This window comes from Halichoeres trimaculatus, unplaced genomic scaffold (genome assembly GCF_033239565.1).
Source record: "Halichoeres trimaculatus isolate MK-OKI-2021-1 unplaced genomic scaffold, fHalTri1.1 fHalTri1_scaffold_14, whole genome shotgun sequence".
In the NCBI taxonomy this organism is placed as follows: Eukaryota; Metazoa; Chordata; class Actinopteri; order Labriformes; family Labridae; genus Halichoeres; species Halichoeres trimaculatus.
Genome location: NW_027437192.1, coordinates 29671838 through 29691480, shown reverse-complemented (window position 1 = coordinate 29691480; position 19643 = coordinate 29671838). Strand labels below are relative to the sequence as shown.

Genomic DNA, 19643 nt, shown 5'->3' with positions numbered 1-19643 from the left:
CCAGCATCCCTTGCTTTTTGTTTTCTGACCTGCTGTCAAACCGCCTGTTGATTCAAACCTCAGTAAGTAGAGCAGACGCAGCCCGCTCCTTCCTCTGGCACCTCAGAAGAGCAGATCATTGAGGATGCAGCAGAAAAACATACCATGTAAACAGCAGGGGGCCGCACAGGCCATTCAGGCCCGACAGAAGCAGGCCAGTAAATGTTATTGATGGCGAGAAATAGGACAGCGAAAACCCCAAATGTCTCCCCAACATATTACACAAAGGAAACAACAGGTTTGGTGTCCCAGATTCTCCTTCTCCACAAAACAGAAAAAAGAAGCTTCTCTGGGGCCTTTCCAGTGGCGGCAACTTCCTCTTCTCCTTCTCCCCCTCGCGCACCGAGCAAGCCAGTGTCTCTGATGTCATCTAATTATAAATAACCTTCTTTTAAGAGAGCCTGTGGTATGTTAATGATATGTTAATTCCCCTCATAAATCTGGGTTTTACGAGCAGAGGGCTCCTTCGCGCGCGGCAGCAGCAGCAGCAGCAGCGCTGACGGAGCTGCCGGTGTCGAGCTGGGAATGTGAACCGGGTGTCGGAAGACACAACTGCTCGCAGATCTGTCTCTCCTCATCCCTTTCATGTGTTTCGAGGTATATTTGCATGAAGAGAGAAATACGAAGCAGTCATTATCAGGTGCTGTAGCCGTATCGTCAGTTCAGTGTTCTATCAGCGTGAGTCATCTCTTCTTTAAAAGTGGAGCTTCTTCTGCTACATCACGCCAGCTCTGCAGTCTAGTTTACATGTGCGAGGCGTCTCACCTCATAGCTACCTTTGATGGCATGAAACCAATCTGCATGTGAGGCCACATGATTTGCACAGTAGATATAAAGCCATGTACCGGGGCCTCAGTGCAGATAAGAAAGCATCTATGATCCAGCAGGGTCTTTAGCAGCTGAGCAGCCCACGGTGAGAGATTACAGCTGTCTGTTCTTCATATCTACTGGCAGCATCTTCATCCTGTTTATATTTTTTTTCTCTGTAAATCTGCTTATGAGGAGCCGATCCTCCTGGAGACAGAGGGCCACGACGCGTTTTGAAAGCTGGAGCCGCTGCAGACGGAGGAGCCCAGAGGTAGAGCATAATGTCGTGCTTGAAGCGTTCACTTTCAACTGGAATTAAGGGCAGCCAAGTTTTATCATCCTGTCTGGGTGAGAAGGGACACAAATTGTATGCAATCCAGCCACCGTCTGTGGTCATGAACTCAGGCTTGTTAATTTAGAGCTTGAACATTCACAGAGGCTCAGAAACTCTTCTCTTTCCTCCTGACAAGGCAATTTAAAAATGTATTCAGAATAATCTGTACATATCTTTATCTCTTATAGAGCAATGATATCATATTCATCCAACATCTGTCTAAGTCGTCCTTTTCTACCAAAAGACCACTGCCGTAATGTGCCCCAGTGCATCTGATGCTGAGAAGCTCGTCCACAACTTCATCTCCTCCAGACTGGACTACTGCAATGTCCTCCTCACTGGGACCTCCACAAGCTACAGCTGATCCAGAACACCGCGGACAGAATCCTTCTCAAAGTCAGAAAACACAAACACAACACCCCAGTACTCCACACACTTCACAGACTTCCCATCACTGCCCGTATACACTACAAGGTCGCTCTCATCACCACCATCAGTGTATCCATGGAAATCCCCACCATACCTCAAAGAACCAATAACCCCAACCAAAAATTCACGCTCTGCACACCAGAACCTACCCTACCAACAATGAACTTAGCTCTGGACCAAGGGAGACTGGGTATTCTGAGCTTCTACATCACATCTGTGAAACTCCCTGTCCAGCCATCTCAGGGACCTACAGACTGTGGATGCTTTCAAGAAACACTTGAAGACCTCCCTCTTTAAAGGAGCTTTTAACTGACCTAAAGTGCTTTTAGAACTGTTGAACTTTGAATTTTTTTAAATGAAATGTGCATTATAAATAGAAGTATTTTTTATTATTATCATTGTCATTAAATTTACAAGTCAAAAGTCGTAAGCATTGAAAAAAAAGTTGGGTAGACATGAGACGCAGGAGATCCACGCGAGAAAACGCATGAGGCTTTTATGCTTTGTAACACCTCGTGCAGTGTATGTTGGTGTAAATTCCCAAACTGCAGGGGGCAGTGTATCAAAAACGTACATCTACCAGAGTACTCAATGAGAGTCGAAGAAGTTTGCTCTTATTTACAACACATTAACATATCTGTCCCGTGGAATTTTCTAAGTTCTTTTAACAGATTCCTCTTGTCTACTGGGAGTTGCCACAATTTCACACCATTTATTAATTACCACTCAGTTATCATGGTGATTTCTGTGTGAAGAGTCATACAGATTCTTGTATTTCTGTGCTTCGACCACTTCTGCCGTCTTGACTATGTGTCTCCATCCGGCAGGTTATACATTTTTGAGTGCGCCAGTGCTAGGGCTGAACGATGCAGATAAAAGTGACCAAGGGGTATGGCTTTTTGATCTACTGGAAGGATCTTTGTAGCCCACAGGGGTTTCTTTTGCCAGAAAAAAAACAGCATTTTGACTTTTGCTGGGTTTAAGGGAAAACAAGGACAAGTTATTATATTCCCTCCAGGTCTGTTAACATGATTTTTTTTTTTTCTAGTTGCAGCCTTGGCGATTTGAAAACTGCATCCTATTACATTGCGATGTCAGTTTAAAATCGATTGATTGTTCAGCCCTAGCCAGCGCAGAAATATTCCGCACGAAAGGGACCACGCGCGAGGGGGTGTAGGTGCGAAAATGATGTCATTCGTCTGCACAAAGCTGTGCGGACCCTGTGGACGCGTCAAGCATCAATCAGCCTAAAGAATGATATATAAGTGTGTTGTTGCATTTCAGCCGCTCTTCTACACAGAAACAGCAATTTTAGGATGGAACAAATGGAATCTTTTGAAAACAAACTCCAGAGTGGATTTTTCTGAAGCACTGCTGCCACCAGTGCTGTGTAAACAGCAAGCCAGAGTTTTCGGTAAAAATGCTGATGTCACACTCCGCTTCAAACATCCAACAGTCCAACAGTACCGTTGTTACGATCTACCTTGTTGTGCTTGTGCTGCTGAATCTGCTGACTGTCTTTAACAAAATGTTCATCTATTGCTCTACATCTGCATTCACCAATTCAACAGATAATTGGCTCAACTCTACTGTAGAGGACATTTACCAAAAGCGGCTTCTGGACATGACAGTTATAGCACCACCTACAGGCCTGGCATGCTCACTACAGCATTTTCAGTCCCTCAGCATTTCTGTGCAAACGTAGATTTTCTTTTTTTTTTAACTATGTTTTTTGTTGTGAAAAGTTGTCATGTAGATGGAGCCTAAAAAACTAAAATCTGTTTTTTCACCCTGGTGTTTTTGAGGACTCTTATTACAGCCTCTGTCTGAAAACACTTTGTTTTAGCTGCTGTCTCTTTAAGGTTCCCCGCTCCACAAACCCCCTTCCCTCTGACTGGCCAGCTCTACAGAGACTTATCTAGGACAGAGCTATGAGCAGACCTTGGTGTTTGAGGTCCGCCACTCCAACATGTCATGAACCAGTCAGGAGATCATTATGTGATGGTCTCTGTAACTCAGCAAGTCTTAGGAAGGTAGTCTATCCGGCATAGTTACTTTAAATCCATGTCTGAAATATGATATATTTCTTCTTCTTTTTTTTAAATCTTATTTTATTTTGTTAGTTTTTCCAAATGCTAAAGGCCAATTTATTAGACTATTCTACAAAGATGTAATGCCTAGTGTTAAATGTTGCAAGTATTCAATTTCTATGATACTGCAGAATGAAAATGCCAGTGAGTTTAGGAAACTCTCTACAAACTGTATGTTCTCAGAGGTCAGTGCAGTAACAAGAATAAAGTTCACGTCATCTGTATTCCTCCTCCGTGTTTATACATCGCCCAACACCAAGGGTCAGAGTGAGAGGGCAGATAAAGACCTTTAGCTCCTTTATGAGCTAGCTCAACCACAGGCCCTTAGTTCTGGTCACTAAGAATGGATTCAGTTTGTTTTTAAAGCAACATAGAGCAGCGCTATCAATATGTTTGAATGCAACTGTTCAGCACAAAGCTTTCTCAGATCTGCCCTCTGTAACTTTACAGATCTGTCCAAGTGGGTTATTCATTCAAACGTCTGTAACGGAGGATTTCAAGGGGTCAAGCTGGTGATCAAACCAGTAATTGAAGTTAATGCCTTGAACCATAAAAGCAAACAAAGCCTGTAACTGCTGCCGCCGGCTGATCGACAAAGTGATTAGCAGTGTACAGATCAGAGGATGAGGAAAGACAACAACCTCAACCAACTCAGACAACTGTAGGAAGGATTTTTGTCATAAAACTCAACTGCAAGACAAAATCTACATCTTGACCCTCTGGTGCATTGTGATTTCTGCAGTGGGCAGTTATTTTAAAGTCATATTCTCCTGGTGGATCTATCTCTGGAGTGCTCTCTGCTGCCACACTCCTTTGAGATTCATTCAGTGGTCAGTCAGTGTAACTGCAAGTCAATTTTCTCTGACTCCAAGATGACGCCAGAGAGCCACACTTGTGGACCCGTGCTGGTGTATTGAATTCTAGAGGTTAAAAAAAGACATATATCATTATATACAGTTATATCTGAGTAATAGTTCAATTCTATATGTTTGAACTTTATATCTAAAATAAGCAGTAATTTATGGTTGACTATGTGTCCACTGTAACGGTCATGATGCAACACCAAGTACATTTTCAACATTAAGTTAAAACATGTGAAAAAATGTTGGAAAGAAGGAATGACACAGGGGATCACCACGAAACACAATTCAATTCATTTTTAAATAAAGTTCATACTGTTAGATGTTAAATACTTTGGTGCTTGTAGTTCACTGGGTAACTTCATAGACATCTTTTTATTTTTACAAAAAAAATAAAATTAAATTAAAAAAAACCTTTTTTTTTCATGCCCTGAGAAAAATGAAAACACAGAATTAGAGATAGACCGATTTTTTGGGGGCCGATACTGACACTGATTATTAGTAGGAAAGGAGGCTGATAACTGATATTTGAAGCCGATATTCATTTGCAGTCAAAGTGAAAATATTGGCGTAAAAATTTTGAACAATGCAAACTCCAACACTTAACTGCAATCAACTGCCTTCAAGCATGTGTTTATTAAACAGCTCCCAGACTTAGCAGCACTTTTTTATAAAGTTAAATCAAAACTTCCAAATTTAAATCCCTACTGTAAATTAATTTTTCCAAAAATTATATGTAACTGCAATAAAATTGGACAGATTGTCATGTAATGTAATGTAGCAGGCATGTAATGCAGTTGCATTAATTTTCTGTCTGGTTTTACAAGACTGATTTAAACGCCCATCAAGGGCTTCCATAGTGTAGACAAGGAAAATTTCTGTGCAGAGAAGCATCAGAGCCAAAACAACACAATTTTGAATGGATTTTATATCTGCCGTCAGATTTAAAAAAAAAAAAAAAAGAGGCCTATGCCAATATGCTCCAAAATGCCAAATATCAGCCCCAATAATTAAATGAAAAGATTAAATGAACATACTATTTACATCCATAACCCTAATCTGATGGTTTCAACAAACAGCCCAGCTGTTTCCATTACATATAACAAGAGCAATCCAACAGATAAGGCAAAACAAGCAATAAATTACAACGGAAAGAACATTTCAATGTTTAAGAGAAGGAGATGGGCAAGAGATGGGAACTAGCAAAAGCTATAATCTCTATATGAAGTATCAGTTGATACAACTGTTTGAAACAGGCATGAGTTGAACTGTCAAAGTTGCATTTTTCCTTTTCCAATAAACCCTATGCATAATTAAAACCAAATAAATAAATGATTAAAATACAGAGCTAGTTGTAGCTATTTTTACCTGTACAGTTTTGATTAAGGAAAGGGATAAGGCACCAACATGTTAATGTAATAGAATAGAACACAAGTCAAAAACTTGATGTTTAGTAGTTTATAAAAAAACATGATTCATTCGATCTAATTTAACCTCTGCTGAACCAAGAGAAACTCATTCAGATCACTAATCTCTTCTTCAAGAGAGCAGCAGCATTGTTTATTAAGTTTTTCCTTATCAAACCAAGAGCAGCAGTTCATGTAAACAAAAGAAGAGGTGATTTTTATAACACATTAAAGAACAGCAGAAGTCATCTCCTCTAGCTCACACTGAGGCTGGAGTGAGTCTGTTTATTCTTGGTGAAGAAAAAGATGTACAGTGTATTTACAAGCATACACAGCTGGTTATCCCTTTGGTCTCACACACAGACTACCCCTCACAGACACTGAAGGTGTTTCCAGCAGCTGGCAATTAGAGCCGACAAAAGACTTAGCAAAAGTGAAACGCAGACAATGTGATTGTTTTGTCTATCAGGGAAATTAAAGAGGGAGAACAATTCCCAGGGAAGGGAAATGGATGAGTTAATCACAGCGCTAACGAGGAGGGGGCGCGGAGCACGGCTGCCTTTACATCATCCGGCTCTGACAGCGGCAGGACAGCCGAGGTGCCATAACCAGGCGGGGAGACTCCGACTCCGGCAGCTTGATGCCTTTCAACCTCTGTGCTCTCACATTCTTGTCAACACAAGATCAAGGTAGTGCAGCGGCAAATATCTCAGCAATTATCCCGGCTCTTTGCAGCAACGCTGCCAAATGTGAGAGTTTGAAAAGGAATGTACAGAGCCCTGTACAGTTTCATCCTCCAACAAGCCTATTGTACTATATTTCCAGAGAGGAAGACTAAAATTACATCTCGTCTAATGAGTTCCACAGGGTGGATATGTACCTTTCTCCTCTGTTCTCGTTGATAAGAGGCCACCCAGACAGGAAGTGTTCTTATATGAACGGGAACATGTCTCACTTTGTGCTCACGTAACAAAAAGACGTCTTTGTTTTTCCCCCGCTCTCGAAAAAGCCTTGAAAGTAGACCCTTTTTTTCTGCAGCTGTCTGACCTTCCTGAGGCATTTCAAGGTCTGGGAACGACACACATTGTGCAGCAGAAAGAAAAAAGAGTCAGCATCCACCAGAAGATAAAATACTTTTTTGAAGTGAGGGTGTGTCCCCCCTCTTAAAAAGAGGAAGCACAGCTCCTCGGCGTGTCCTCGACAGGAAGCTGTCCGTCATAAATCCTGCGGTGTGTTAGTGCAGACAGGTTAGGGCTGCCGAGGTCAGCACATCTCCATGACGGATCTTTCTCTCGCTGCTCATGAGAAGACGACCAACAAAGACTATTGATCACGGTAATCAAAAGGAACGTGCGATATGATAGGGAGGATCATCGCTGCCAACAAATCAGGCCAGACAAACAGAGCGGGAGAAGAGACGCAGACCAGCCGATTTATTCTCCGTTAACCCGTCCAGTCTGCTATCAATCCTGCTGCTAAAGACCTGACGTTTATGCCCTCTCTTTATGAACACACCGTCGATGACCCGGGTCATGAAATAGGATTGTGTTTAAAATTTGAGCTGCTGCTTAGGATACATCCTCTTTCATCATCATTTCTCTCACAGAGGCTTCTTCTTCTTCTTCACGGCAGATCGATGTGTGTGTACATTCTGCTTCTCATCAGCCTCTGTGTGTATGTGTGTGTGTGTGTGTGTGTGTGTGTTTTTGTTTACGATGAGAGAGCAGCCTTTGAAAGATGTGAGGCATGTTTTGGTTGAGCTCTCAGATCATTCACATTTCCATACACTTTTGAAATTTGTTTTCAAGACCAAGCTGTTTTTCCCAAAAAACCTTTGTGGTCCATGTTACCCATGAGCTGTCAGTCAAAAGTGGCGCCGGGCTGCTGGAGCAATCTGATCGCAGCTCTTTTTTTACATTTTGAAAAACATAAAGCTAAAGTAAGAGTGAAAAGAGCAATAAAAAAATAAGATGGAAATGATGACATTTGCTGTATGTGATCAGATTCTAAAGAGCAGGAAAGTAACTACTTAGAGGTTTTCAAAGACTTTGATTTCTTATCATCAAAAATGTATCAACAAGATCACAAACTCTGTCTGCTTCAAGTCGGCGCTCCAAAATCATGAGAGAAAAACTATAAAATGAAGACAAGCTACTTTGAGTTTGCAACACTGCCGAAAAATAAGAAGTTTTCAGGCCAATAAAAAGAATCCATTAAGTTATCAAAGCCACAGAAAGCCAAACTATCAGAAATTCAGCTCGAGTTGCCGTACTGATCTTTGGTAAGACCTGTCTCCAAATGGAGTATCCCATGTGGGGTCACAGGAGGACTGAGCCTCTTCTGCTGTCATTTCTCCAGAGCCTGAACACACCCCAGACAGGTCACCAGTCAATTACAGGCCTGACACCTGGGGACAAACAACTCACACCTGTGGGTGATTTACAGTCACCAGGGGGGGAGAGTGTGTCCAGAAGGAGCCGACACGTGCTGAAGGAGGACATGCAAACTCCTCTCAGTGAGGCTCTTCCTTGTGAGGGACTGTGCTGCTGTGAGGAAAGGTTTAAAGAAGGAGTGTGTGCTTGTTTTAGGTCTCTATCCTGTCTCCCTGTTGCTCCTGTAGGAGCTGGACGTAGTTGCCTTCTCTCAATGGCACCTCGTCTTAGCTGCTGGCTCTCCAGCCCTCTGGAGGCTTGTTAGGGGCCGAGCCAAGGGGTAGACCTCTGTGTTTGAGGCCCGCCTCTCCATCGTATCATGAAGATCCTTATGTGATGATCAAGCAGCAACCTCTGGTCTAAGAATATGAGACGATGCTGAAGTGCTAAAATCTGCTGTTTCTCCAGTGTCCACTTGAGGCTGGCTCTGGAAGTACAGGAAGTCACATACACACCAAGCCAGAAAAAGCAGTTTTCAAATCAGAAATTAAAGTATTTCCAGCCTGGTTCGAAAAACGTCTTCTGTCTGAGTCGCTAATTTTACTATCAGCACACAGTGAAGGGGAGGTGAATTTTTTTCTTACTCGGCAGTTCAGCCCTACAGCTGTACTTGAAATGTCTGTCACTTTAAATATGGTCACTGTAGCCAAAAGTGAGACAGGTGATGTCAGGGGGACTACATCCAATAATTATACAGTCTATGGTGATGACCTCATCATTTTAGCAAGTCTCATGAGATCTCAGCATCCAGTTATTACACAAACGGGACCATTAGTTAGGGATGGGTACCTTTCACATTTGAAACGATACGGTACCAATGCCCAGTAATCGGTACTGGCACTGAACAGAACCAATTTCCAGTACTTTTTTGTGTTTATGTGGTAAAAAATATCAACTTGTTTGATATGAAATATGTATATTTTTTTCAATTAAAAATAGGCATATATTTAATTTATTTAATTATTTATTTAAAATCTATTTTTGATAACCTTGCAGTGTTGTGTTCATGTCCAGCATGGAAAATTACCCACTCTTCCACTTCCTCACAGTCACAAGGTTGCATTAAGGTACCTATAAAAGTACCTTATTCGGTACCCATCCTGACCATTAGTCATAAAAGACCATTATTGTATTGTGTAAACAAATTCCAATTGTGCATGCTCACCCGTGTATCCTAAACTTAATTGTGTTGTATATCTCAGTATCTTCATACTTTTCCAGTGGATCCCTGAATATCTGTTCTCTTCACATGTTACATTTTAAACGGTAACACATGAGCCTGACATCAACCATCTGGCTGTTAGTGCCTGTAATAGTGGGGTCTACCATCTTAAATTCCCATGTTCACGCACAAACAGTCCGTTTTCATCACTAATGGCTGGACGTTCATCCAGGCTCTTGGAAAGATTTCACGATTATTTTAGAACAGAGCACTTTGATCAGTTTTTAGACAGATTCAGGGATTTCTACAACATTTGAATATGTGGAGGTTTAAAAATCTGCACAAGTTCAGTGTGAACATCCAGCATAGTCAAGCTTGGTTTATGATAGCTAGATGCATTTGAACATAAATGTGTGTGACAGAGATGGGGTCTCAAATTTGCTACTCTAACTGGAGTCACACTCAGTCGCACCCACAGAGACTTCAGACTCAACTCTGACTCGTCTTTTGGGACTTGTGAACAGTCATTATATTTTCTTTTTTGGGGTATTAAAATTGAGGAAACTCTGACGAGCTAAATGTGGTTCTTTTCTTTTTTTTTCCCTGTAACCATGGTAACCACTGTTTGTATCAGGTGTGCCTCACAACATCACGTGATATCACTTGCACATCAGATTACGAAAAGTCCTGCAGAGTCTGCAGGATCCAGATCAAAGATGCTGGATCCGCCACATCACACTTTATCAGGCACCTGAAAACTCACCTGGATAGGTCAGTCACATTAGCACATATGGACAGTTAGCTTAGCTTTAGCTATGTAACCGATCACTTAGCTATCTACCAGCCTTGTAACTGAATATTTGAATAGATGAGTGAAAGTTTGCTTTGGGCACTTGTTTACATTGAGGTGCACTGACATGACTGATGGGTAATGTTAATTATCCGTCTCCAAGGAAAGCATTCATTATGTTTTTTTTTTCATTTTTCATATTGTAATTCCCTGTTTAAAGTGATCATATAACAAACAGCTAATCAGCGCTGCTACTGAATGCTAACAGATAGGAGTGATGATAATGATACAGTAAATGCTTTGAATGCTCTTCGTAGATAAAGCTGTACAGTATTCGTAGTAGACCAGATAGCAGCAGATGACAAAAGCTCATAAGATTTATTTTTCAGAGACTTGGGACTTGACTTAGACTTGTGACCAAAGACTTGGGACTTGATTTGGACTTGCAAAAAAAGACTTGTGAACATTTCGTCTGTGTGATGAACAATTCCTGAAGTAAAATTGTGGCCAGACTCGAAAAAGAAGAGGAACTGGTTAAAAAAAAAAAATGGTTGTAAACAGTGTAAAGAACTTATTGTAGCCTAGTTTAACATATGCTGCCCCCTGCAGTTTGGAAACAGCAGACACTAACAGACTTGTGCGGAAACCATTAACTAGCCTTGACTTTATATCCATGTTTAAAATACAGGAAAGCCTCATTTCCCCACATCCCTTCTTTAACCACCAGCAGCCTTTTATTTAGAGCATCCTCACTAGGATGCAATGTCAGAAACCCCCTAAGCGAGAATATATATTTCATCCTGTTAGATTCCATGTCTAAGAGGATGAGATTACCAAGAGCCACCTGGCAATCTGAATCTCAGAGGGGAGGAGCTCCTGCTCACAACAAAGAGGATAAGGAGGGACATGCCGGGACACAGGCTGCAGATATACTTATTGTGTAGCCTTGAATCATGCTGGTTAAACATAATTTTAAATATACTTGACTGTGCTCTACATGTGTATTTAGAGGACTTTATTGATAACTCAAATCTTCAGATAAGCTGCATTAGAAGCTCTTCACAGTCAGTCATTGGTTAAGAGAAGGCGGTCTATAAGGCATCACACTGTTAAGAGTTAGCTTTATGCTAACAATTTGCTTTGCATAGAACTCTTATTCAGCAAAGTTAGACTACTTTTTAAAAAAAAGCATACAGAATTATTTCATTTGAAGAAACATAAAGAGTAAGAGCATGTTTACGTCCCCATGTCAGAGCATTATTTTTGTCAGATGGCTCTTATCTCAGCTGAAATGCTCTGAACCTCCTCATTAAAGCTTCCTTCCTTCACTTGAAAGGCAGGTCCACCCCTCCTCACTTTGAGTTGTGTGAAAGACTTACGGCAGCAGACTGAGATAAAAAGATGTGGGGGTAAAAGAGTGGAAAGAGCAGAGAGAGCGGGGCCAAAAAAATGAAAAACAGTGCAGCGTTACCTTTTCTTTGTCTCTCATGGATCCTTTTCCCAGAATTGACATCTTTGTGAGAGTGTCCTCCTGTAGTCTCTTTAACGAGTTCCCGCGTGGCCCGAGGAGTTTGCCGACAAAGTTAAACTGCAACAGAGAGCGAGAGCGCAGATCAATCAGAATGTGTGTGTTTGAGATAAAGAGCAAAGACAGTCGTACGTCAATCACTCGTGGCTCATTCAGAGAGCGGAGCTAATGAAAACTCATCAGCAGTCAGCGCCGATAGAATCAGTATGGAAGCTTTTCTGAAATGTCTCCTCCCGGGTTCACAGTGTCACCTTTCACAGGTTCAGGATTGACACTGCATAACGATGATCTGAAATGTTCCCACCGGCAAGAAAATGTCTTTAAGAAACATACAGATGGTTGCTCCTGATGCAGAAATAAAGAGCTAATTAGGAGCTTAGCTGCATATTAGTGCAAAAATTACATTAATCCATGCAGCTTAACACATTTTCTTCTGGGTAATCTTAAAAATGACTGCAGCAGAATTAGCAAGGTGCAGTTTGAGTACTAATAAACTGACCACGGCATATGCAATGGGCCTTAGTTAATAAGTGAGTCATGTTAAAATATGTAGGAACTTTCATTTCCAGCTCATTTGTTTGCATTATTGGAATAATGCTGATGCTGATGATTGCAATCCACCCCATTCCCAAACACTGAGGAGAGAACAGTTTCTAAGGCTCCTTGCAGTTTGTTAAATAACCTCTCTGGGGAGGATAGATAACAACTAATCATACCATACTGACAGTGTAGGTGGATTTACATCAAGCCAAAAATGCAGGATTGAAAGACTTCTCAAAGAACTCTTCAACAATAACTCTTAGGGCTCTAACTTCGAAGACCAGGCATAGACCAGGACAGATGTAATCTGTTCCTTTGTCATTAATAGGAGTACAAAATAAAGAGGCAGTTACACAGCTGGCTTATCCATTCAGAATACTTTTAATCCACCTGCACTCCTGGTTTGTCATCGCCAAATAGCAGAACCTTTGGTGATATACTGTATACTCTCCCAGTGTCTCCACCTCATCCTCCTTACAACAATGTACTCCATCTTTTTACATCACGTTAAAAATAAAGACTAAAACAGAGAAATATGGGAAATCACGGGTAAATCCTGAGTGACAAACATTTATTTTGTCTCTTTTTTCTTTGTCTTTTCTCTCCCTCTTTTCTTTGAATTAAATGAAATGAGAGAACCAGATATATACTCAGTATCAGATGTTAAGGCTGTTTATTGTTTAATTGCAAGATGTGCGTCAAACTTCCAGCTGCCGTCAGGTTAACTTTCCATTATGACAAACGGCTTTAATCTGACATCAGATGTGACTGGACAGTTAATATAGATATAAATGTATAAGCTGGTTCAGACAGTTACATTAAATAGTGATTACTGTGATTGTTTATTGCATTAAAATGTGCCTGACACTCTGGAAACCTGCCTCTGAGGCTTTGTTGACATGTGCCCACATGTGCGCCTGTCACCAAATTACAGCTGCGTGGGGTGCGCTCCGCTTTGCGCCGAAGTAGACCAGGTTGGAGCTGGTCAGCTTTCAGCGCACTTTCTGCGCTGTTTTTGCACGAAATTGTCACTGCACCAACATGAATCTGCTGACACCTCCCCCTGGTACGATGTCAACTCCCCCTGGCGCGCCATCACACCCATCTCTGCGCAGATGGTCAACCAAATTGTCAAATTGGCAGGGCACGGCGGTGCACCGCACAGAATTAGCACTGCGCAGGGTGCACCAGGCTTGCGCCCCCCTGCGCTGCACAAAGAAATTAGAGCCCTTAGAGTCATGAGTTTAGATCATGAACTGTTTGATTGTGATGTGATGTAATTTTGTGCAACTGTACACTTCCTGTACTTATGATAAAATTTCATTTTTTTTCTAATTCGATTTTGGCTTTCAGAAAGTATTAACATCACAAGTTTGTCCAACCAGACACACAGATCAAGTGACTGATGCTACAGCTGTTAGAAAGGCTCAAAGACCATGTCATATCCAATATGGCCCCGCCAATGATCCGCTTTGTTATGCTGCATCAGGAACAGATGGGTGACATAGTGCAGACTACGTCCATATTTTCACAGTCTATGGCTGCAACATGTCAATTTACAAAAAAGATTTAGAGAGAAAGGAAGTTGCACACAGAAACCACCTAAAATACCCAGTGACTTTCAAAATAAAACAAATCGTGTCAAAACCAGATCCAACATAATAACAGGTTTTCCAGGCCAACATGAACACAGAGAGGATCAGTAAGTGGGAAGAGCAGGAACTCCTCAGTCTCCTGGCTCCAGCTGTCAAGTGTCCTGCTACGTGCCAGACTGAACACACAGTTGGTGTGAGGGGACAGATGAGAGAGCAAGCAGTCAACACACAACTGGAGTCACATCTGGTGTGTCTCCGGCGTTACTGCCTACATTTTTGATCCAAAAATGATAGAAGAGATGTCTTAAGTGGAGGCTTGTTTCAACCTCTGTTACAAAAGCAGCATGGCTTTGCTTGTATATTGAACCTCCACAGGTACAGGTGGATGTACACAAAATCCCAGGAAAGGCACGTCAGGAAAGAATACGGTTGTTTAATGTTCACATGTGCATGTCCATGACCATGATAAGATCTCATGAGCATGAGACTTGTTTTCTGCTTGTGAGGCTTTTTAGTGTGGGAAACCCAGGGAAGCTGCTGCGTTAGTGAAAGCCAAAGGCGATCTGAATAAAGGAAATGATAAATGATGATAAATAGTGCCAGCAAACAGAATACAACATGATACTGAGCCATTTAGTCCTAAACAGTAGGGCTGTATCGTTTAGATCCATTTTTTTCTTTGATTTAATTTTTTTAAATTGGATTTTTATTTATCTCAAACATTTGCAAATGAGAAGTTGGGAAATAAATAAGTACACAATCTGTTGCCTAAAGAGCAAATATATAACAATAAACCAGTCTCTAACAATGAAAGCAACAACCCCCCCCCCCCCCCCCCCCCCCCCCCCCCCCCCATAAAAAATGCATTCTTTGAGAAGAGACATGAGGAAGCTAAAAGCTTATATGAACCTGCCCCAACGTCCAGAAACATCTCATACACAGAGTAAATACAATTGTCAAAAAACAACAAAGGTGGATAGTTCAACCTCCGCATCTTCACAAGAAGCAGTTGAAACATTTTGATGTGTATAACACACAATATTAAAAAAAATTGCATGCCCCCCCCTCAAGGAATGGGGGGAAAAGATAAGACAAAACACATTTACATTCTCACATTGAAATCTACTGTACTGCTCGATAAACACCTGTTTATAACAGGACATGAAGCTTTTTATGGTGCTGCACATTTTAAGATTGATATCAAAGCTGTTTCACAGACATACCCCTCAAACTGAGATGTGCATGCTTTTCAGAGTTGTCTGGGCTGAATTTTCTAAAAAAAAAAATTTTAATTAAATTCCCCCCCCCTGTCTGCCTGAGAAAAATCTCAACCAAGTACTTGGAATCAGTATTTTTTTTTTTTTTTTTTTGCTTTGAACATGATACATGAAAATGCAACCAGAGGTGTGATGCAACAGCAGGGTGTATGCAAGAGACAAAACACCTTCGGGATTAAAGGGATAGTTCCGTTTTTTTTTTTTTGAAGTGGGGTTGTATGAGCTCTATGTGACCACTAAGGACATTAGATACAGGACAAAGTTGTCTCCTCTCCCTCAGTAAGACACAGACTGTAATCGATGGTGACGAGGAGATAGGCGCTAATAGGGAATGACGGTACCAAATTCAAAGGCTTTTTTCTCTGCCCACAAGAACTAAAATCAGAAAGTAATACCACAGTTTAAGAGTACGCTACATAAAATATTTTTTAAGTGCATTAAGACTTCGGAAAAATAAACATTTATCCAGACATTTATCTGGTCATGTGTCCTTCCACGCAGCGCTAGTGCGCTCCGTCCCCCCTCCTCCTTTCAGCTGTAGGGAATGTAAACAAGCTATGCTTCAGGCACCGGTTGTAGCCTCGTGTAAGTTTGATAAAGTAACGTAATTCTTTTGTTTGTACTCTTAGGATTGTGAGGCAGCGTAGGAAATTCAAAATGAGTGACTATGACAGCGACAAAGAAGTTTCATTCACTTTGGAACCAAAAGGATATCTGTATGAACCGAAGTAGCTACACAGAAGAGGAGCTGCAACAGATGGAGGATGAAAGGAATACAGAGGAAACATCCGCGGACACTGGACATCTCATTGGTAGCGCCTTTTTACGCCACGATGAGAAGTAGACCCTTATTTAGCTGTGTTTTTGTGTGAAAGTAACGCGCTGAAAATTCTCTAAATAAAGCATGATTGCAGACAGATATCAGATTTTTTCAGTGGGAGAAGGTTTATTTGTGTTTTTGGTCAAGTAAAATCGGCCCCGTCTGAGTGCAGAGGAAACCGGCAGAGGAGCAGGGAGGGGGTGTTTGGTGCGAGCGCTCTGGGCTTCTGCTGCACAAAAACACTGCTGTAGGGGTAATTTCTGCTCTAAACCTTGTGATAGGACCCAACTTGTTCCATCCCAGAGTATCACTTTAAGTCAACGCAAGTGCTGATTCGATTTTGACATTTGGGACACACACATCACATTTGCTGTACATTTTAGGAGTCATGTGTAGTTTATTAATTATGTGACGTCTGATTGAAGCATTACTTTTTCAGCCTGAAACCCCTAAAATAGTTCCCCCCCAAAATAGACAAAATGAATAAATAAATGATTTAGCCTATTTGTATAAAGACAGTTTATATGCAAACTTTGCTGTGTTTTCTAAATTGATCTGCTTCCACTGATACTATTATTATCCTGGTTTCGTTACCTCAGAGTGAACAGATCAAACATGATGTGTTTGAATGGTTTTATGTCAAATTTAACCTCTATTTGTGTTGATATTTTAACAGTAATGGGTGAAACATGCAGTTGTAAATAGTTTTTGATTCGGCATTTCACAACCCCAGGGGGTTCGAGCCCTGACTTTGAAAACCTGAATGTTATATATGCAGAATTAGCATCATGCCACGGTGTGCGCTAACACTGAACCTGGCTACCTCTGGCACGTCACCATCCATCAAAAGCTTCCAGCTTAGATTACCACACAAGGTCATGGCTTTTCATACATGAAACCCAAATGTTATGCATTAATACGTCTGGGAGGTGTTCTCTGTGCAGACACACGTCTTAGTCATACAACCTCTACACGGCTAGAACACGGCTGGAACACAGCTCCAGCAGCAGCCGCAGATGGTTAGAGAGACAAAGGGAGGGATAAGCATTTCTCTCTGTCTCCATCTTTTCCATTAACAGTGAGTTATCCAGCTCCCCCTCAACCAGCCAGGTCATCAATTAACTAGCAGGAGGTAAAAGAAACAGGCTGTTTGGTTTTACACCTCACCTATATCACTCCTGTCTTTTGTTCAGGAAGTGAGTGCTTATTAGGAAGCTCCTGCCAATTCCTGGGTGATGGATTTCAGAGCCGGGCTTTAGAGTTTCGCTCCAAGGCAGAAACGGACTGTTTTCATTCTTTCCAGGTTAAAGTCCAGCAGCCCTGCCTGTGTGTTCCTTCAGCTTTTATAATTGCTCCAATTTGTGGAGGGTAGCATCGTAAAAATACAAGAAGTTTCCACAAGCAGCAGTTCTGAGTGTGCTGGTCAGGTTTACAAAATGCACCATTAGAGACGTAGCAGGAAGGTCAGTCATGGTTAGCGTGTTAGCTGCTGTCAATCTCTCTCTGAGAAACATTTATGACCTCTGGACAACAATCCTGCTATGTGAGCGTAGCTAAAAGTTTCAGCTGAATTATGTATAAGCACTAACGGAAAGCTCCAGGTAAGACATGCTGGTGTTTGACCAAGTAACCACAACTATAATGCAACATACGTAATACATGATGTTCGTCACCACTAATGCATCATGGGATATGATGGTAAGGGAAACCATTAACATGCCCTACAATGTGCCCCTTGACCAGAAGTTCCTCTTAAATCCTGGAACTATTCCCCCAGGAACAACATGGTTCCTGTGGCACATTACCGTCTGGGTTTCTACCAAGACCCAAAGGCCTGGGAGTCAGGATGGTGACATATGGAGGGAAGAATATAAGTAACTGCACTGCACCACCAAACCATTAGAGGACAGTAAGAAAGACAATGATAAAGGCCATTCAGCAAAGAGGACACCAGCCTGTCAGCACAGAGGACAGTCAGCTTGAGCTGGTTTTGGTTGTGTTTTATTGCACTGCAGACAGATTTGTTGTGACTTGAAAGAAGATAAGTAGTAGCAACAAAAATCCCGCTGCTTGAAGCCGTTTCAAACCATAAAACTGCTCTGTTAGCCTGTTGACTTTCAGCGGGATACATCCCTTTCAAACAGTTTTAAATCGTCTTAAATACTTACCTGATGAGGACATTTTGACACATATACAGTGCTTAAAGTATTCAACCAACCATCACAAAAATGAGAAAACCACACAGCATCATGAGGCAGTTTGACTTTTTGCTTCTCAAGGATTTTCCTTTGTTTCACCATTTCTAACTGGATTGAGAAGTGTCCAACTGATTTTATACTTTTATAAGTTTGACTTCATTGTTAATAATTTGAGGCAGAAAATTGGAATTTTCTGAGGTGAAAAATAATTAAAAACAAAAAAAAAAAAAAGAAAAGAAAAAAAAGAAAAGAAAAAAACATTTTTTTTTCTGTTCATAAATAAAAGTAAAACAAAATGTGATTTTTAAATCAAAATATAATAATGTGCTTTACTTTTTATACTTAAAGCAAAGCAGTCCATTTTAAAATTCATGTGTAATAACAATGATTGTTGGGACTGGGACAATATATTTTTTCTCCCAATTTTATTCTTTTGTTATTTTAGATCTTTCAATTTGATTTAACTGCAATTCTTTGATACTTTCAATTTTTGGTTTGCTTTTTTTAACACCAGACCAAGTGAAAAAAATCAATGATGAGATGATGATGATTAAGTTTATAGACTACATCAGGAGCCATGTTTTCCCAACAATGCACATCACGTGTGAGTCCAGCTTATAAACAAAGACTTAAAGATTTCAATTTGAAAAAAAAAAGTTTTTTTGAACAAAAAAAACAACATTATTTTAAATTGTTAAACAAAAAATCATGATACTACTATACATTGTTGTTGTTTTTTTACCTCCCACCTCTAATGTTGGTATTCTGGCATTAAAGATATCATGTTGATTAAAAAGCTTGAACATCCTAGTGGATTAACTATTACAGAAACATAAAAACGTGTTTTGGTACAAACTGTTTACTGTGAATGTATGGCATTGGGTGGTGGTTTAGTACATTCCTTCCTGAGGACTTCTGTGCTTGAACAACTGTTGTAAACTGAATCTCCACTGGCGCGTTCAGCTGAGGGTCTCTAGTTTTCAGGGTCACTCTTTAAACTGGAACACCAGGAGCTGACAGAGACACATTCACACTATCAGGCTCAAAGAAGACCATTGTTTAGGAGGTACTAAACCAAGTCCAAGTCCAGTCACAGCTGGTGGTCAATTACTGTAGATGGAAAGAGGGTGAAATACAAACACTGTGGGTGCTGACAAGTTTTTTCATGTTGGGGAAAAAAGTTTTCACCTTTCAGACTCAGGGTCTTGTTACATTTTGGGTCATTGTTTCATGGGCTCTAACAAGCCACAGCCCTGAAGTTAATGGAAATCTGGAAAGTTCTACCCTCCAGGCAGGGCCGTTAAAAGAGTAAATTTAACACCATTGAACCTAAATT

At 41.0% G+C, this 19643-nt stretch overlaps 1 protein-coding gene across 2 annotated transcripts in view; it reads right to left on the bottom strand.

The window, feature by feature from the left end:
• khdrbs3 (KH domain containing, RNA binding, signal transduction associated 3) overlaps positions 1-19643 on the bottom strand; it is a 203156-nt gene that overhangs the window by 82321 nt on the left and 101192 nt on the right. For both annotated transcript variants that reach the window (XR_012599499.1, XM_074686039.1), the window contains exon 3: positions 11821-11937. Coding sequence is in view for 1 of the 2 variants with exons in the window: in XM_074686039.1 (XP_074542140.1) it covers positions 11821-11937 (117 nt within the window). In the remaining variant the exon portion in view is untranslated. The remainder of the gene's footprint in view (positions 1-11820; positions 11938-19643) is intronic.